Source organism: Aplysia californica, unplaced genomic scaffold (assembly GCF_000002075.1).
Source record: "Aplysia californica isolate F4 #8 unplaced genomic scaffold, AplCal3.0 scaffold00073, whole genome shotgun sequence".
NCBI classification, from domain to species: domain Eukaryota; kingdom Metazoa; phylum Mollusca; class Gastropoda; order Aplysiida; family Aplysiidae; genus Aplysia; species Aplysia californica.
The window spans coordinates 106,679-126,181 of record NW_004797343.1 but is presented as its reverse complement, the minus strand read 5'-3'; the positions used below and the strand labels follow the sequence as shown (position 1 = coordinate 126,181).

The 19,503-nt window shown below is 39.6% G+C and overlaps 1 protein-coding gene across 2 annotated transcripts in view; it reads right to left on the bottom strand.

The window, feature by feature from the left end:
* Nucleotides 1-19,503, bottom strand: part of LOC101855473 (ventricular zone-expressed PH domain-containing protein homolog 1) — a 47,187-nt gene that overhangs the window by 13,729 nt on the left and 13,955 nt on the right. For both annotated transcript variants that reach the window (XM_005093950.3, XM_005093951.3), the window contains exon 7: nt 12,837-13,051. In XM_005093950.3, coding sequence (XP_005094007.1) covers nt 12,837-13,051 — 215 coding nt within the window. The remainder of the gene's footprint in view (nt 1-12,836; nt 13,052-19,503) is intronic.

The window sequence follows — 19,503 nt, the reverse complement described above, 5'->3', positions numbered from 1 at the left end:
GCCTCCATTCCATATATATCTTTCTTTCTCCCTCTTCTCTTTCTCAAAAGAGCATAAAATATGCTCATATGGTTTATTTCAAAATTAGTGGGAGACCCCTCCTTAGAGTAACCAAGCCAATGGGTCTATCTGTTCTTGTAGCAACAAACATTGTTTTCTCCTCTTCACTCAGCAAGGATAAATATTGCTTTGTCCTCTTCACTCAGCAAACAATGGCCTCCCATTTACTTTTACTTTTACCCCCAAAAATTGTTCCTGTCTTGAAAATTTGAAACTGATGATAAAATAAATCTATAATATTGTAGCGGTCTGGCAGTGAGTGAGTGGTTGAGAAGTATACAGTGTGTGTGTGCGTGTGTGTGTGTGTGTGTGAGTGTGTGAGCGAGAGAGAGAGAGAGAGAGAGAGAGAGAGAGAGAGAGAGAGAGAGAGAGAGTTTTAGTAGAGGTTTTACGGCGCTCACAACTGCATTAGGTCATATGAGCGCCAGAAGATTAGAGGTGTTACAAGAGAGTAACAAAAATAAAAAAATAAAAAAGAAGAAGGGGAGATAAGGACGATAGACGTTTGATAGGAAAGAAGAAGCAAACCACACCAGAGCACCCGCCAACGACCCACACAGAGAGAAAGAGTTCAGAGAGAGAGAGAGAGAGAGATAGAGAGAGAGAGAGAGAGAGAGAGAGAGAGAGAGAGAGAGAGAGAGAGAGAGGGAGAGAGAGAGAGAGAGAGAGAGAGAGAGACAGACAGACAGACAGACAGACAGACAGACAGACAGACAGATGCTGATGAAAGCACACTGCTAATTACATTTTTGTATAACATACTGACCGGCATAAATAAAGCGAAAAAGTAACACAAAGTGTAGAAAACAAAAATGAGTATTTCTGTGAGTTGTTTTCATTTGTCTCTATTCACAATGTGTTCTTGTGGCTCGATTTAAAACACACAACAGCTCATTTGCCGCTTATGCATCAAACAATATAACAAAGCAACCCTCTCAAAGGTACGCAGTTAAAACGCGAATTGAATCGTGAATTTTTGCTCACATGTTGAGTTGGTCTGGCCTATAAATTCTCTGCCCTAAAATGTTTGATTGTGTGTTGCACAGTCCGACTATCAAGATGCCAAGATTATCTGCAGAAAATCGAGAAAGAACTACTGGACGTCTGCAAGCCGGCGAGAGCCCTCAGCAGGTGGCAACAGTCCTGGGAGTGCATGCCAGAACTATCTACCGCCTGCAAAACAGATTCCAGGCAATCAACTCCACAACAGATCTCCAAAGAAGCGGAAGACCTTGACTGACAACAGCTGCCCAAGACCGCTTCTTCGTGTGTCAGCATCACCGAGATCCACGGTTGTCTGCCTCCGAGACTGCCCAGAACACCTTAGGAACGCACGGTAGAGCCATGAGTGACCGCACCATACGCCGCCGACTTGTGGCCAGGGGGCTGCGTTGTCGGCATCCGGAGCAGAGAGCACCCCTGAACGTCCATCATCGACGAGCTCGTCTCCAGTGGGCTCAGAACCACATTAACTGGCGTCATCGACAGTGGCAGCGTGTGATCTTCAGTGACAAGAGTCGCTTCTGCATCAATCCTGACAATAAACAGGTCCGAATTTGGCACTGCCCCAGACAATGCTACTCTGACGAGAACATCTGGGAGAGAGACCTGTGGGGAGGTCAAAGCGTGATGATATGGGGTGCAATCGGTATCAATCAAAGACTGGGCTCCATAATCTTCCAAAATTTAGGACATGGACGTGGCAACAGAGGGATGGCACAGCACTACATCAACCAAGTCCTGCAGCCCCATGTTGCTCCATTTTTCCAGAGACATCAAAACCACCTCTTTCAGCAGGATAACGCCCGGCCTCATACAGCACGTGTTACCCAGCAGTTCCTGGTGCAGAACAACACACCCACCATGCCTCACCCACCCCGATCACCAGATGTGAACCCAATAGAACACCTTTGTGACATCCTTCAGAGGCGTCTCAACCAACTCCAGCCCAGACCCCGGACAGCTGCACAACTGGGTGCTGCTATTCTTCAGGAATGAGTGCAGGTCCCAACAGCCAAATCAATTGCTTGGTCCACTCTATGCACTGCTATCATCAACGCTAATGGGGGCCATACCAGATACAGACTGGAACTTAAGCCCCAAGGTCAAGGTCATTAGTCATTGATGCCGAATAACAAAATCTGTCCCCAAGCAAATCCCCAACTCTTAAGCATTGTTTTGTGCATTTTGAGACACCTGAAACCTGTTTCTCTACATAAAAATATTCCTTCAATTTACTCTCCTCTTCTTGTGTCATGTGAATTCGCATTACTTTTGCCGGTAAGTATGTATTGCTCTCGTGTAACACCTCTAATCTTCATCACTTATATGACCTAACTGTATTTCAAGTGCTGTAAAACTCTTACTAAAACTAAAAACTAATTACAATCAACTTCTTCTGATAGAGTGGACTGCTAAAGTGTATTTTATCTATTTGAATATTGAGGGATTCGCCAGAAATAAAACTCAAAAGCAATAAAGCCATAGCACTGAAATCTGATTCTCTTTTCACTAATAAAAAACAAACAAAACAGTTGAAAACTTTCTGGGGAATGCTGTATCGACTTTAATAATAATATTGCTCGTTCTGTGTTCATCCTTTCTCTTCAATTTTGTTGGTTTTGTTTTGTTTTCTTATCATGGCCTCAAAACCCAAAACCTAAGAGGCTGAAAAATAGGTACAGGTTGAAGGTACACTTTCAAAAACGTTCCTCATCACACTGACAATAGTGACTGCTAAAAGAACACTAAAAAGCCATTTTATACATATACAACGAACCTGCTTGAGTGAAAATCGGTCAAAGACAATCACTTGTACAAACGGTATTTCCCCACTTGCACTTTCCCTAATGGAGGAATCAGGTGCAAGTCACTTTTGGGGCATAAGGAGTTATTGGTATCATCTTAAAGCCTGTTCATTTGCCTAATATTTGATGAAAGAAGCAATCTATCTTGAACAGAAATTGAGATATTTGTAATAAAAGGAGGTGGGGGTCACCTGATGTCCAAGGTACAATTAGCGAGAAAATGGCTGCCAAGGTTTGGTGATTTCCAAAGATTAAGTGCCCCTGAAAACTGCAAATATTTTGTGCCTCTCATCAATGTTTTTCAGTAAACAGTAAAATGCATGCAGTTATATGTTTTTGAATGGATATAAAACATGTTGAGCCAAAAATAAAAAATAAAATCGATTAAAATTGCCCAATGGATGGAAAAATGTCTGTTTCTTCGATTTCAATATTTGACCAGCACTTGATTCCACCATGCTGTGGCACATATTATAATGACACTGTCCAAGAGGATCACCTGTCTAAGATGACGGCCTTTCCTCCTTGACAATAGGTGATTGTCTCGGACAGGTTCAACAGTGTGTGTGTGTTTTTGTGTGTGTGTGTGTGTGCGTGTGTGGGTGTGTATGTGGTGTGTGTGTGAGTAAATAAAACAGGAAAAAATCTGTTTCATCTAAGCAGAAGTAGTCTTCACGAACTCAGCTACTGTAATGAAAAATACAGGGTGATCCCTCCAAAAAACTACCTTTTTTTCTGAATATCTCGGACAAAATTTGTACTAGAATGTTGTCATTTGGAACAGATAATATTCATTCAAAAGGAATTTGTTTGACATAAAGTTCATAAAGAAAAAACTTATTTTCGAAAAAGGAAATGGCTTTTATAAAACCACCCATAAATATAAAAAGAACCAATTTAAAAGATCTTGTAAAGAATGTCTGGAACGAATGGTCGTTTTTTTTTTCCTTTCCTTTTATTTTTAAATGCTAATCTTTCCATCCCTGTAACTTTTGAACAACATTTCTTTTCTCCTACAGAGGTTTTTAAAATTTTAATTTTTAATTCTGGAATTCCGAGAACAATATGGTCTATATGTCCTCCTTTGGACTCGACACATTTTAACGCGTCATTCATAATGTTCAGTAGAGGCCAATCACAAGGATCCACTCAACCATGAGTACTCAAAGCCACTTAATGCACTGTACACCTAACAGGATGGAGCTGTTTCTAGAGACAATGGGGGGGGGGTTGCGGAAATAGTATTTGTGGAGTTGATATAACCTGAAAAGTGAATGTGGGCTTTGCAAAGGAACCAAATGTCAAAGAGGAAATGTTCACGCTTTTCAAGACAATCGAGGAATTATGAACATATTGCTATCCTCTGATAGCTTTGCGAACGGGAAAATGGTACAGTCGTAGATTAAGATCTGCCTTGAAAATGTGAACTGTTGAGAAGTAGGAAAGTCATTGCTGCAGACATCGTCTACGAACAGAATTCTGCACCCTAGTGACGTTTAAAGGGGTGCGAACGGTGTGTGTTAGACCTGAAGTGGTATGGGAATTTTTAGTTCTGATTCTCTACTGGTCCTAACTGAAGGACCATTTTCACCCTTGACATCAAAGAAGGCCTTAAGGGCACTTTAAAACTATCTCTGTTCCTTGTGTGAAACTTACGAAATGAGTTGGTGGTGAGGAAATGTTCAATATAACAAACTCTCTGCTCTTTACTATTTACTAATCTTAACCATGATCTCAGCAGGCAAAGGAAACTTGTGAAAAACTATGTGCAAACTTCTGTCGGCCGGTTAGACTACTGTAGTTCGCAATATGGCGCAATTGTTGGGATTTTTAGTGGTAGGCCTATAGCGAACCAGTGCGTCAAGCTACAAAAATGGGGACATAGCTGAAAATGGGTTGTTTTTTTACGCGCTACGTAGAGCAAAACTATTCTGTGGACTTTTCTGAAATGAATATTAGACAAATTCCTTTTGACTTCCTATTGTTGGGTACAAATTTGAAATGCAAAACTTCAGAGAGGAGGAAAATATTAACAAAAGAAGTTGTACAGGTTTTTTTGGATCACCCTGTATATATGTTGAAATTCGTTCCACATAGTTATTATGTTCCACATAAAAATTACGACTAAAATAAAAAAAAGATCACCTTCAGTACAGAAAAGAGACATCTAGATACACACCAGAAAACTGTGCTTCCATTAAAGTAAACATGTTTGAAAAACAGTGCGCCCTACAAAACACAAAAAACACAACAACAACAAAAAAAAAGGGGGGGGAGACTTACAATAGAGAACATTCTCACAGTAATGAACTTAATAGCAAATGGCCAACACCAGAAATTACAGTTTCAAGGGAACAAACTACAGAAAAGTTGGGCTTTTTTGTCTCATTGATTACATTTCTTCCCCTTGAGTTTTAAAGCCTTATATCAGGTAAGTGTTCGTAAAACTCATGCCCACTGAAAAATGTTTTCGGTCTTTTTTTTTCCATAGCTTGCAAGAAATATAGTCACAATGACATCATATCCTGAACAATCTGATTTACAGAGATTTTGGGGTAAATTTGAACATGGGAATAAGGTTAGTACACTAAATCCAACTTGGATAAGACAATTACAAAAGAAAAGTGACTAAGGTCAATACCAAATTTGAAAAATGAAATCCTCCATGAAATGAGTTATGTAATGGTTCAAATACTGTGAAGTCAAGTGAAGAGTGAGATTACTCCAGTAAGACATGTTAGTCTCTCCTAGCACAGTGCTTGTATGGACAATAAGAAAAATATGAGCATTTCCTTGAATTTGAGCACAGTTCATGCTACATAACTGCACACAGGAACTAGACACCTGTCCATAAAAGTTTCATGTCCACATTGCTCGACATCCCTTCTTTATCACTATCATCACTGACAGGGTGTGACCTCCTTAGCATAGGTTAGAGGTCATAGCTCACTGATTCCCTTGTTGAAATGCAGCTCTGATTCATCTAGAAAAGTCTACATGCTTTCCTGTACATACTTAAGCCAACTGCTTTTTTGTTCTTCAGCTTTCTTTACACTTCTCTTAAGAATATTCTGTCCACATTCTTGCAAACCAATGTATTCCAACAAGGTCCAAATAATAACATGTGAAGGAAATTCAAAGACAGTTGCTGTCTTTTTACATTACGAGTAAATCAAAAACCTCGACCAACATAATAAAAGGTTTCCTATGAACTGCTATAACATGATAATAAATAATCTTGGTGAACAAAATCAAGTGGTCATCCACCTCTAAATCATCAGAACAGACAGTAAAGTTAAGTGGAAACTAACAATAGTTATCGACACAACACAAAAGGGTGAAAAACACTGAAACAATTTTTAAAAAAATGAACACTTTAAAAAATCTAATAGTTAATGCAAGTAGCCAAGAAAAAGTTACACGAGTAGTTTAGAAAGACAGAAAATAGAGGAGAGCTCAACCTTGTTCCTTTGACCATATCAATTACAAAAATGCACACCATACCAAAACGTTGCTGTCACATGAGCAGTAATTTACTAACTGTACTTCACCCTACTCTGCAAAGTGAGTAAAAAGAGATTGAAAGTGCACGTTTTTAAATTAGGTGACAGCAATGATAAATATGTGAGCAGGACTTTGAACATGGGTGAAAGCACTGACAGGTTCACAAACCTGAAATCCCAATTAGTCAAATGTCTACGCCTGAAAACTACACGTATTGAGAAACGTCGTCAGATAAACACACATCACGTAGTACAGGTACTTCATCAATGCATTCCTTTGAAAACAAGCCATCCAACCGGGTTTTGAGTCCGCAAAACAGCAATGTGCTATTCCTGGATGTTAATTTTTTTCACAGATGTATTTTATCACAATCCCCACTAAGACACACATTAAATTTTTTTTTAAAGAGCAGTGTCACTGTCACTGTCCATATATTTTTTAAAACTACAACTGTGGATTCTTGCTAAATAAGAGTTCAGCAATTGTGCATGGTACTTGTGCACACATTGTTTGGGGCTCTAGGTTGGGCTGTTGCAGTTGATGGTGAAATCGGCTGGACATAGAAATCTTTTCGTTATGTACGAATTTTGCGGTGGACAAATTCTGGGCTGCACCAAGGAAGATAACCAAGTTGGACAATCAGGTCAAAATTTCCATGAATTATGCCCCCTGATGAAAAACCTGCCGCGTGATGGATTGATGGCGATTTAATTTTTAAATTTTAATGCTGTAGTCCTCAGTCTTTACTGAAATAATTTGGCTTGACATAGAAATAGCTATAGCCTGCCCCTTTTGAAACCAACGAAACACTGCTTGTTCTACTGCCCTCTACTTTATCAGTTTATGCCTTTTCGTCCCTGTTTCAGCACTATACTATAATTCTCAATACAACGTATTTTCTGGTGTCTTTTTGTTTCTTTGGTTCGAAATCTCAAACGTGTTGTAGATTGTTTAAAAAAAATAAATATATAGTATTGATTTTTCATCCTCCAGTGCTATGATCAGCCGTTTGTCCTCAACCGAGAAGTCTTTGTACGTTTCTTTTGCTCCGCTATGGTTCACTCTCTTCTGCAACAACTTCACCTGGACCTAACTGTACCGAACATCGACACGCTGCTGCATAGTGCGTAATCTCTAATGAAGAGAAAGCGCTGACACAAGTGGCGGCAATAGGGCCCTACCGGCTACGTGCCTTCACAAGCAGAATTTCCGCTCGCATGTCTGAACCAAATCTGCCACTCAATGAAATCTAAAAATCTGGATCTCAGCGGAAAAAATAGGGATCAACGACAAATCACCAAGGAGACTAGCCAGCTGAATAAAAAAATTTCCAGGGGTGTCCATAAATATATATTATATTCCATGTAAAGGCCCTCTGCGCGCGCGCTGTGTGTGTATGTGTGTGTGTGTCTGTGTTTTATTATTATTGTTTTTTAATTCTGAAGTATCATGTCAAGGACTCCTTGTCCATGTGTCTACCCCTAGGCTTCCTCACTAGGTCTACCCCCTCCCCCCGTAGATCTAAGCCTCGAAAGACCCTGACACGCGCGAAACTCGCAAGCCGAAGCCATGTCACGGGATGAGAACGCACCTTTGAAAGTTTTACTCACGGTTCTTGATGACGGCCCGACTTAACAGAACTTGGAGTTGGAGAACGCTTGTTTTGAAAGTAACAGCAGAACTATGAATAATATTGATCATTTGTGTGCCGCAATTGAAACAGTTGTCAGGCCAAGATCGGAGAATTCTAAAATTACGGGTCCGGTAGCCTAACAACTATAGACTACACCGCAACTAAAGCGAGCAGGCCAGATCTAGATCTAGGTCTACCGCTGCACACTCCTGTGTCGTATGAAAGGAGATTAAAAGTAGTGGAGGATGCTCTGTGGGCGGCACCGCACGCCTGATAGGAGCCCTCTCTCGCGGCGGAACTGTGGTCTACCTGCGCTGCGCGAATCCCCGACTCACGCACTGAAATCTAGATAAGAAAGAAGGTTTTATTCCGAGGTCCTTGAGATTAGGCAAGTCAATTAATAAAAATGCCTTGCATATGTGTTGTATTTAAGTGTAAGAACCGATATGATGCTGCAGTGGACTGAAGTTTTCACAGTTAAGTTGTTTTCCTTTTAAAAAAATTTGAATGAAAGTGTTTTTATGCCCCCAGCAACACAATTTAGATCATTAACATTCATAAGAGGCTGGCTCCGGCGCTACCTGCCAAGGCCAACCCAGGCTGAAAGGGATACAACACCCCAGCAGAAAGACCGAGATACTCAATTTTTAAAAAGTATTCTTATTCTTATATATATATTATATATATATATATATATATATATATAATTATTATGTGTATATAATCATTATGTGTGTGTATGTATATACATATTATACATTTATATTGTTTTCCATTGTGTGTGCAAATTAGATGCTACTGTTGTCTAAATGTAGATATCTGGAGGCTCCATTAGAATATGAAATCAATACTCAACAACAATAATGATGAATATTTTCCATGTTAAAGAAACACCAAACCATATCAGATGAGGGGAGAGGGTAGGGTGGGGTGGATAAGAGTTTGAGTCTTGTTAGATAGAACTATACTCGGTTTAATTATATTGTTGTAGTCTTCACCTAAGATCCCACAATCAATAATTCCGGTTCACTTAAGATTCTGCTGTTAAAAAAATAAACCAAACAAAGCAACAACAAATTTTAATACACAAGAGTCATCACTGAGATAAATTATCCCCCACCCCCTCACCCTGGAGTGTAATAAGGGACTAAAAACGCTGCTCTCCATATCATACTTTACTGAACAACAAAAAAAAAAACAACAAAAAAAAAAAAGAAAAAAAAGAAAAGAAAACCTTCAAAGGTCATCCACGCTCATGCATGCAATCACACCTCCCAAGGTGCTGTTATCTCTTTTTAAAAAATATTTGAAATCATTGTGCGCTCTACTTTGTGAAAACCAGGAAACAAAATTATTGTAATCAATAATATTATTATTTATAGACCAAGACATACTGTTAGCAATCAGATAAAGCTGGCATCCACCCTCTGTTGTGTTCGCTTTTCCTTACACATAAAGTTAGTTATGGCACACGCCTAGAATCATGCAATCATAATATCTTAAATTCAGTTTTAAAGTATATTTTTATCCATTTCTAATAATTAAATATTTTGGCATCTTGAAAGATTATCTTTATAATTTGGTATGTTTGATAATTTTATGTTACTTGGACAAGTTTTCTTCTTATTTTACACATCTTTCTGATTTTTAAACTAGATTATAACATAAAACTCTTAAAGAATTGAATAGTCCGTATCACACACAGAATTTATTATTTTTTTTCTCCCTGTCATTATCCGTCAGCCCGTCAGTTGATCACAATCTCTCAATCTCTGTCTGTCTGTCTGTCTGTCTCTCTCACTCTCTTTTTTATTTAATTTTTCCCATTCTCCTTCGTCCCTTCCCAAGGCCCGCCCCTCCTCTTTCATCCCTGCTCCATCCCCTCTTCCTTGCGTGCATTCCCCCACCCCGCCCACCCCCACAACGTGGCCCAGCCCGCTAAGATTATATAAAAAGAAACGCCACGGTTCGAGATTTAGCCCACACTCGGCGGCCATATTTGATCCCCACCGCGGCGTACTGCTCATGGCGCCGCGAAGAGAGAGAGGAGGCTTCATTAGTTCTAAACTCCTTGGTCGTATGAAACAAGCATGTCCTTGGCCTACACCCAGGCTAAACTACTCATACTGCCCCCGGCGTGGGCCTATTGAGAGATCATAGGCCTTCACTCCTACTGTGCCCCCCCCCCCCCTCTCTCTCTCCACGGCTTCATCGGTTAAACTAAATTTGCGGCCGTCTATAGGCCTGCATGTAATTAGATCTACCCTCGATGTCCCTCGCTATACAGGTGCGAATTGTCAAGTCTTCGTGTGTGCTTTAATACACAGAATAATAGGCTCCACATCGAAATTCGGGACCTCAAATTATGTTTACTACATCTATTATTCTATGTGCATCTTATCTATATTTACTGAAAGAATTAATTTCCTTTAAAAAAATAAAAATAAATCACAATAATATTTAAAGTTTAACCGCGACGTGTTTGTGCTTGTCCAAACGACCCACAGACATGAACCAAAGATGTCAAAACCAGCCACAATTTGCAAAGTACAGCTAAACCTGGGCAAATCACAGAGCGGTCTTGCCAGATGAATAACATCGAGGTCGTTGGCCTAGTGACATAGATCTAGATCAAATTGGGTTATTTCTGGGCTTGCAACGCTCATTTTGGCCAGTAGGGCATGCTGAGACAGACCAGCAAAGAGCTAGAGACTGGATGGGGAGAATGACTACTTCCGAAATATGACAATTTGTCCCAAACCGGAAGTTGGAAAGCTTATTTTCAAAAGCCGGAATTCCTGCATATGCCGGAAAACTTTCACCCATGACTTTGAAAGAGAAATATAATTGAATTTTAATCATAACACATCTCCACCAATACTGGACTTTTATATTTTGTCAAAATAATAAATATAAATAACAGCAACTTAGAACAACAACAATTAAAGTTCTCTAACTACTGAGAAATATGATTTGCGGCAAAATTTGTCTGTCCTTTCAAAATGAATCATAGTTTATCTGCAGCCTGTCTGAGGATTGATTTTCAAATGTGCACAAATACAAGTAGTCTTGAATGGGCGTTTTTAAAACATCAAATGTCACAGGGGTCAATCAAGGGGACAAGGAAGAGCTGTGTGAGTTCAGACACAGAAATGTCTTATCTTTCTCCACAGAATCTCATTCTTTTCCATTTTGTTGACATCATTCGGATTACCTGTATCATTCAGAACATACACAGCACTTATTGTAGGTTTCAATTGAGTAAATCCATCCACAAGCCAAACGCATATTATTTCACTTGCTTTTAGTTTTAGTAAGAGTTTTACAGCACTTGCAAACCAAATAGGTTATATAAGTGCTGAAAATTAGAGGCGTTACTCGAGTGTAACGTACAAAAAAAGGAGAGATAAGGACGACAGATGTTTGATAGGAAAGAAGGAGCAAACCACACCAAAGCACCAACCACTCACACTCTTACAACATGAAAAAGATGCAGTTGGGAAGAAAAGAAAAAGGCAAAGAGGACATAGTCTATCTCAACAGGGGAGTTCTATTTCACCATTGTTTCAAAGCAATCATATTACCGTGCCAATAAGGGTGAAGCAAGGTAATCAATCACTGGGTTGAATTACTGTTATTTCTCCCAATAAAAAACAAAACAACGGGCAAGGCTCATGGGAAATGTTCTACAACCACTAACATTAAAGGTGGGGGGCGGCAGTTAAGGGCTATCCCACATGTTGGTTGACCAAATTTCACATTTCACATACATAACAAATATAGTCTTATCTTTCTCCACTTTTATTTGCAGATGACCAATATCTTATTCATCCAAACCAACAAAGCCTCCAAAATCACACTACTGAACTGAACAACAGCTGCGAGAAATTTGACATGAAAATAAGCACATCAAAGACAGAAGTTATGAAAGTGAGCCGAAACCATAGTCCCCTGAACATCCATGTCAATAGTAAACAACTGAAATGGGTGAAGGGGGGTAAATATCTTGGCAGTACTTTTTCAATTCGAACTCAAAAAGCCAATCCCGTCATCTACCAGCTCACTATCCCTTCTATCTCATCCAAACATCTCCATGATGCAAAAGAGACAGCTTATCACTTCAATATTTATATCAACATTATGTGCCAGACCTGGACACTTAGTAAAAACCCATAAAACAAAATCACACCATGCGAGTTGAAAAGTCTCTGCAAAACCCTAAACATTACAAGACGAGACAGGCAGAGAAATGAAGAAGTAAGATGAGAAATTGGCACCGAGCCCTTCCTGCATTTCATAGAAAAACAGAGAATAAATGGAGCCACGCAAAAGGTGGATCGAGGGTGTCATGGAAACCCTGAAAAATTATAATATCCCAATTGAAAGAGCTGTGGGGCTCTATGGCCTACCATAGAAAACTACATCTCCCCTCGACGCTTAACAGCAACAGAGGATGAAAGAGTAAAAGTAAGCAGTAACAAACATAGTGTAGGACTCTTCAAATCCCAATAAAATTTTAGGAAAAAAGAAAACGTACGGCATAAATGCTATCTATTATTATTACCATCATTATTACTTATACTATCAGGGTTGTTCCCTGCCCTCATCCCACCAAGATTCTGTTTGCCCAACATCCTCCTTTTTTGTTTGTTTTTTAGGATTCCTGAACACTTAAAACTTTAAGCGGTGAACACTGCATTTCAAGACACAGACTATGGGAATTACCCACGCACTACGGGAATGAGCCACAGACTATGGGTATGACAGACTACGAGAATGACAGACTATGGGAATGAAGAATAAGACGCAGAATCTGCAAGAGTGACACTTACTTTTTCCTCACGTCCTCCCTGATCTGTTGCACCATAAGACGTACAGCGCTGGACCCAGAGGTGGACAGACGAGAGATCTGATCCACATACTCGGCCAGCAGGGCCGGATGAGCCTGGCCTAATCCACGAATCTCTTGCAGTACAGATGGAAGGATGGATTGATCCATACCGGAGAGTCGAGACACCAGATACTCCATGGACTTTCTGCCTTCTTCCTGTCAAGTAAAGTGTGACTTGATTGAGGACTCCTTGCCTGTGTTTGTGTATGTGTTTGGGGGGGGGATGTGTGTCAATTGAGGTGAAAGTGTGGATTTGTGTGTCTGTATGAGGAAGCAGGAGGGTACACATCCATGTATACAATCATTTTTTCCCCTATACAGTGGCAACCATAAGAAACTTGGACATGTATTCACACAAATATTATCATAATAAAGCCTTGCACTACCCACTCCTGTAGCATACCAATTTAAAGCTAAATAATTTGGCACCGTTAATAATTACACCAATGATAATAGTCGAACGAGTTATGGTCACTCAAAATTAATCTTTAAAAAATCAGACTCAGTAAAACTGTATAAAATAGAAGAAACTTAAAAGTGTGTTTGTGCCTGTATTGGGGTGCATCAACAGTAGTAGAACAGAAATGCACTGAATATCAAATATATGGAGAACATTGTATCTGCACTGAATAATATTTCATTATGATAGTTTCCAACAGATTGGCAAACAGAGCAGTCTCAAATACCACACAAAACTTGACTTTACATTACATATGCTCATGAGTACTTCGTTTTGGATCAATTTGTTTTGCGTAAAACACAAACCTTTTTTGCAAACAGACTGTGTTATTTAGATTTTGGACATAACCATCAGTTAGTGAGGAACAGAAGCCATAAAACAGCCATGGTTTGGGGTGGTCTGGCTAGAATGAACAAAACCTCATTTTTCAGAATCAGGGAAGGCTTCATTTAGAGGAGGCATTGAGGTGAAATCAGGCGCTCGCAAAATGATAAAATCAAAGAAATTGGCATTTTTCTAGCTGTTGGGCAATTTTTAAAAATAATTTTCATATTTTGGTTCAACACCTTTTACATCCATTTGAAAACACATTTCTGGGTGTATTTTACTGAAAAACATAGATTAAAGGAACAAAAAAGGTAAATTTTTATTTTCCAATGACTCTCAAGCTATGGAAATTATCAAACTTTGGCAACCATTTCCTCGTTAATTTTACCTCTGAAACCAGGCAACCCGAACTTCTTTTATCGCAAATATATAAACTTGTATTCAATATAGACGGACATTTTTTTTCCACCAAAAGAAAGGCAATCAAACAATCTTTAAGATCATACCAATAACCCCATATGACCAAAAATTGACGAACGCCTGATTTCACCACGTTGTGACACTACATATATTAATATATATAATATATATATTTTTTATATATATATATATATTTTTTATATATATATATATATATATATATAGATATATATATATATATATATATATAGATATAGATATATATATATATATATATATATATATATATATATATATATATATATATATATATATATATATAATCAATGCCTCTCATCCCTGGCAGGGTATAGGCCACATACAAGCTCCTTCCATTTATCTCTATCCTGGGCCATCCTTCCTAGCTCGTTCCAAGTGAGCTTTATCTCTCTCATGTCCCTTTCCACACATCTCCTCCATGTCTCTCCTGGCCTACCCTGCCTCGTGCTCCCTGTGGGTTCCATTGCAGTGACTGTCTTGTGATGTTTCCGCGGGGCTTTCTGAAGGTATGTCCCATCCAACGCCACTTTCTTAGTCCTATTTCTACTTCTATATCCTTTTATACTGCCACTCAATTCTCAGGATACATCTCATACATCTGTTGATGAAGGTCTGGACTTTATTCAGCACTGTCTTTGTTATCTTCCAAGTTTCCCAGCCATGGAGGAGCACAGACTTGACATTGGAATTAAAGAGTCGAATCTTGGTGTGCAGTGAGATGTTGCTTGCTTTCCAGACTTTTGATAATTGCTTGAAAGCTGACCTTGCCTTGGCGGTTCTTGCTTTTACACCTGCCTCAGTTCCACCTTTACCATCGATGACACTTCCAAAGTAGGTAAAGGAGTCCACTTCTTTTAGGGGAGTGTCTTCCACTGTCATAGCAGGGCTTGAAACTTTTCCTAGCTCCACTACTTTCGACTTGCCCAGGTGTATACGTAGGCCAACACTCCTTGATAGGCTGTTGAGTTCCTTGGTCTTTTCTTGCATCAGAGCATGTGTGTGAGAGAGCAGTGCAAGGTCATCGGCGAAGTCCAAGTCGTCCAGCTGCTGCCAAGTAATCCACTGTATTCCATTTCGCTTGCCTCTGGTGGCTTCCTTCATGATCCAGTCAATTGCAAATATGGAAGAGAAAAGGTGAGAGCAGGCATCCTTGTCGCACTCCTGTCTGCACCTGGAATGGTTCTGAGAGTTGTCCTTCGTGGAAGACTAGGCAGTTTGATCCATCATAGGTGGTCTTCACAAGCTTGACCATTTTGTCAGGTATTCCATAATGCTGCATGGTTTCCAAATATATATATATACATATTTGTGTGTGTGTGTGTGTGTGTGTGTGTATGTTTGGGTGTGACATATATATTATATGTGTGTTGGTGTGTGTGTGTGTGAGGCGTGCTGACAAAATGAGTTACTTCTTGCATTCCACAAAAGGAGATATTGACCAAAAATTGACAATAGGGTCAAACTTGTAGGTTTTCTCTAGATGTCATATTCTTTAACTATAATATGACTTCTATTATTTCATACTTATAAATTGTAAAAACTTCATCAATAAGCGTGATCTATTGCCATAAGGCTTGAATCTGAGGAGTAACTCATTTTGTCAGCATGTTACATTTCTTGGAAAATTTTTTTGGTTAAAGTCTGCATTCTCATCTACTAATCGTTGACCAGAAATTTAATTAACCTGAACCATTCTGATTTAATAAAGTAAAACCAAGCTGTGAACTAACGTGAAAAGAATCAGCTCGCTCATATGATCTTATGAAGTTGTAAGCATCGTAAAACTAACCAAACATTCAAACTATCTCACTCATCTACATGTTACATGTTTATTTCACTCTCTCACTCATCTACATATTACATGTTTATTTCACTCTCTCACTCATCTACATCCAACTTGTTTTACAGCACTTGCAACACAAATAGGTTATATAAGTGTTGTGGCATAGGTAGCCTAGTGGTTAGGTTGTGGGACTTCCAACTGTAAGTTAACCCTTTGAGTGCTTGACGGCCCGAACTTCTGTCAAGCGCTGATCGTGACCGCCGGTCGCGATAGACATAGGCGTAGTATAACGCGATATAAGAAAAGGACGAAGTACTAATTTTTATACTGCTGGCTGGTAGGCTACGCAGAATTGATTTTGCCTGCCATTTTCCTTGTCACGGGGTTTGAACGATGCGCGAGGAGTTTTTTATTTCACTTTGAAGTCGAGTGACAGAGAAGCTGGACAATTCGCGATGGTGACCCCCGACGAACATGAAAATAGTGTCGCATCAGATTCAGACGAAGATGTTCCGCATATTTTCCTTAAATTGGAAGATGAGGATTTCGAAGGTTTTGATGCTGGAGCAGTTCAGAACATAGTTGGTGGTGATCAGCTCTTAGATTTACTTCAGTTTAGCCCCGCGTGTGACGTTCCCATTGTCGAAGATGAGCAACAAGGCTGGAGTAAAGACGACGAGGAATTCGAAATACCAGAGTTAACCGAGGGACCACGGTTCAATTGGGTACTTGAAACTGTATCTATGGAATCCTTGTTTGGTATTTTTTCCTCTGATGCAATATTAAAAAAGTTTGTGGAAAAAACAAATCGTTATGTGGAAAAAATGAGACAAAGAACAGGTGACACTCTGGGAGCCAAATCTCGTCTTCACTTGTGGACTGACACAAACATTGGTGAAATGAAAGTGTTCTTTGGCCTGATGTTACTTATGGGCCTAGAGAAGAAATCATCTCTCTCTTTGTATTGGGTGACTGGTGATCCCAGAGCTACCCCATTCTTCAACGAAAAGATGTCAAAGGATAGATTTTTTTTGCTGCGGTCAAACCTGCACATTGCAGACAACGCACTGGATGACAACACCGACCCCCTGTACAAAGTGAGACCGCTTCTGTCACATTTTCAGGAAGTGTTCAAGCAAACGTACATGCCCGAAAAAAATATAACTGTGGAAGAGGCCATTTGCCCTTTCAAAGGGAGGATCCGGTTTAAGGTTTATAACCCAGCAAAGCCTGAGAAATTCGGGATAAAACTGTACATGATCAGCGAAACCAGCTCTGGTTACTGCTGCAGCTTTGATGTCTATCACGGCGCCACAGATTTAGCTCGTGCTGCACAGGTTCCAGTGACAGCTACACAGACCACTAAAATCGTAATGGGTCTGATGGAGTACGCCAATCTCCTCGACAAACAACACTATTTGTACATGGACAATTATTATAGTTCACCAGAACTTTTCAATTTTCTCTTGCAAAGAAGCATGTACGCATGTGGCACACTTCGTGCCAATCGCACTGGGGTTCCTCAGGCCCTAAAGGTGAAGAGAAGAAACCCTTTGATTGTGTGTTCAGGCGAAAGCAGTAAATGCTTGCTGTTCTCTTCTTCGAGAAGAGAGACATAAAAATGCGCTCTAAGATCCATACTGCCAAAGGCCGTGTGATGTACCGTCCTGGCCGAACACCTGCTACCGTGATGAAGCCAGTCTGCATCAAAGACTACACCTCACACATGGGTGGGGTCGATCTCATGGACCAAGTGCCCAAGTATTATTCAACAATGAGGCGCTCTTTAAAATGGTGGAGGAAACTGGCTTTCTTTTTGACTGAGCTGGCAGCCACAAATGCATACATTCTGCATTGCAAGTTTGGGGAAAATCCAGTGCCTCACGATCAAGCCATGGTGAAACTGGTGACCCACCTGATTGCCCAAGGCAATGGCATTCAGACTGAAGTTAGGAAAAAGGTTGGCCGTCCCAGTCTTGCCCCGACTCCCCAAGAACCCCGGCTCGTGGCACGTCACTTCTGTGACAGGATTACTGCACAGGAGGGAGCCAAGCGCAAACACCCTATGCGGGATTGTGTCGTCTGTAATCCTTCCTCAAAATAAAGGGAAAATTACAAGCGCAAACAAACTGGATTTTGGTGCCCAGACTGTGCTGTCCCCATGTGCATGCCGAGATGCTTCAGACTGTACCACACAGAGCTGGACTACCAAAAGGCCGATCAACGGGATATTGAAGCTGAGCAACAGCAGCAGCAATAATGTCTACTGACATTTTCTTAGGACACCATCAGCGACCCTGTATATAGATTTTGTGAAACCATTTTTGGATGTATCAGACACTAACACTTTGTGACAAATTCATTTTGGAATATAATGTACCAAGCACATGGATATTGATCTATATAGTGAGTTTTTATTCCGTTGTTCTTTTCTACTAACAAAAATGCGTTCTGACAACCTCAGCTCCATTGACTTTCATCATCATAGTGAAGCATTTAGAAGCAACACATGTTGTTTTTGTGTGTGTGTGCAATGTCCTAAACCTACTAAACACATTTTCCTACAATGTTTTGACACACTCATCTATAATAGAAAAACTTACCAAACAAAAGTACCATGCAAAGGTTATGCAACAGCAACATCATCATTTCCAACACCACAACTACAACAACTTCACAAAATACTTTTGGCCTCACATATTCATAAAGAGCTTTCAATTTCCTAAAACTTTTATTCTTACCTTCATTAGAAATTTTGACAAATAAAGAAGTTATTAGCAAAAAAAACAATGTATGTGCAAATTTGGTGTTTTTCCAAAATTAATTCAGCACAGAGGGAAAATATAAGGGGAAAGAAGTCAGCACTCTAAGGGTTAATGTCTCAAGGTACAAATGTTCCTCACTTCCCCGAGGTGGAAAAGGGTACCCAACTAATGACAGTGAAAGATCTTGTTAGTTTTTTAGTGCTTAAGCACATGCAATCCGCAGCTTGCACTGTATACTTCCCAGGAAGCCAAGAAAACATTTCTGAGTGTTCTAGGGTCTGCTGGGGTAATAGTAAATGTAAAGCCCATGTATAGCATGGAAATTAGCAATGACATTGAAAAATAAATTTTTTTTCCAAATTGTCTTGAAATAAGCTTAAACGAAAGAAGAGTAAATTTCAAAAATCCATTCATAAATTAAAAAGTTATTGGGCTTCTTTTATGAAAAATGTGGGGGACTTTTATACTGGACAATTTCGCCAAAGAGTGCGATGTTTCTTGATTTATTTCTAATGAATAGTAGTATATGAATGAAACTAGGCATCTTCTCGAGATTTTTAGTGCAGAATCTATTCCTGCTGTCACTTTTTCAATGCTTTTATTACTTTGAATGTTTACGACTAATATTTGAGGGAACATTTGTTGAATCGCGTAACATTGCTTGAACTGCTACCAATAAAGAGGGCCTAGGCTTGCGAGACACTACAAAACTTCATCCTTTGCTTAAAAACTACTTAGATCTAATTTTTACAATACTGGGCAAAAATTAGTTGAATTAGCTCCACCTGTAACAGAAACGATATAACTTTCATTT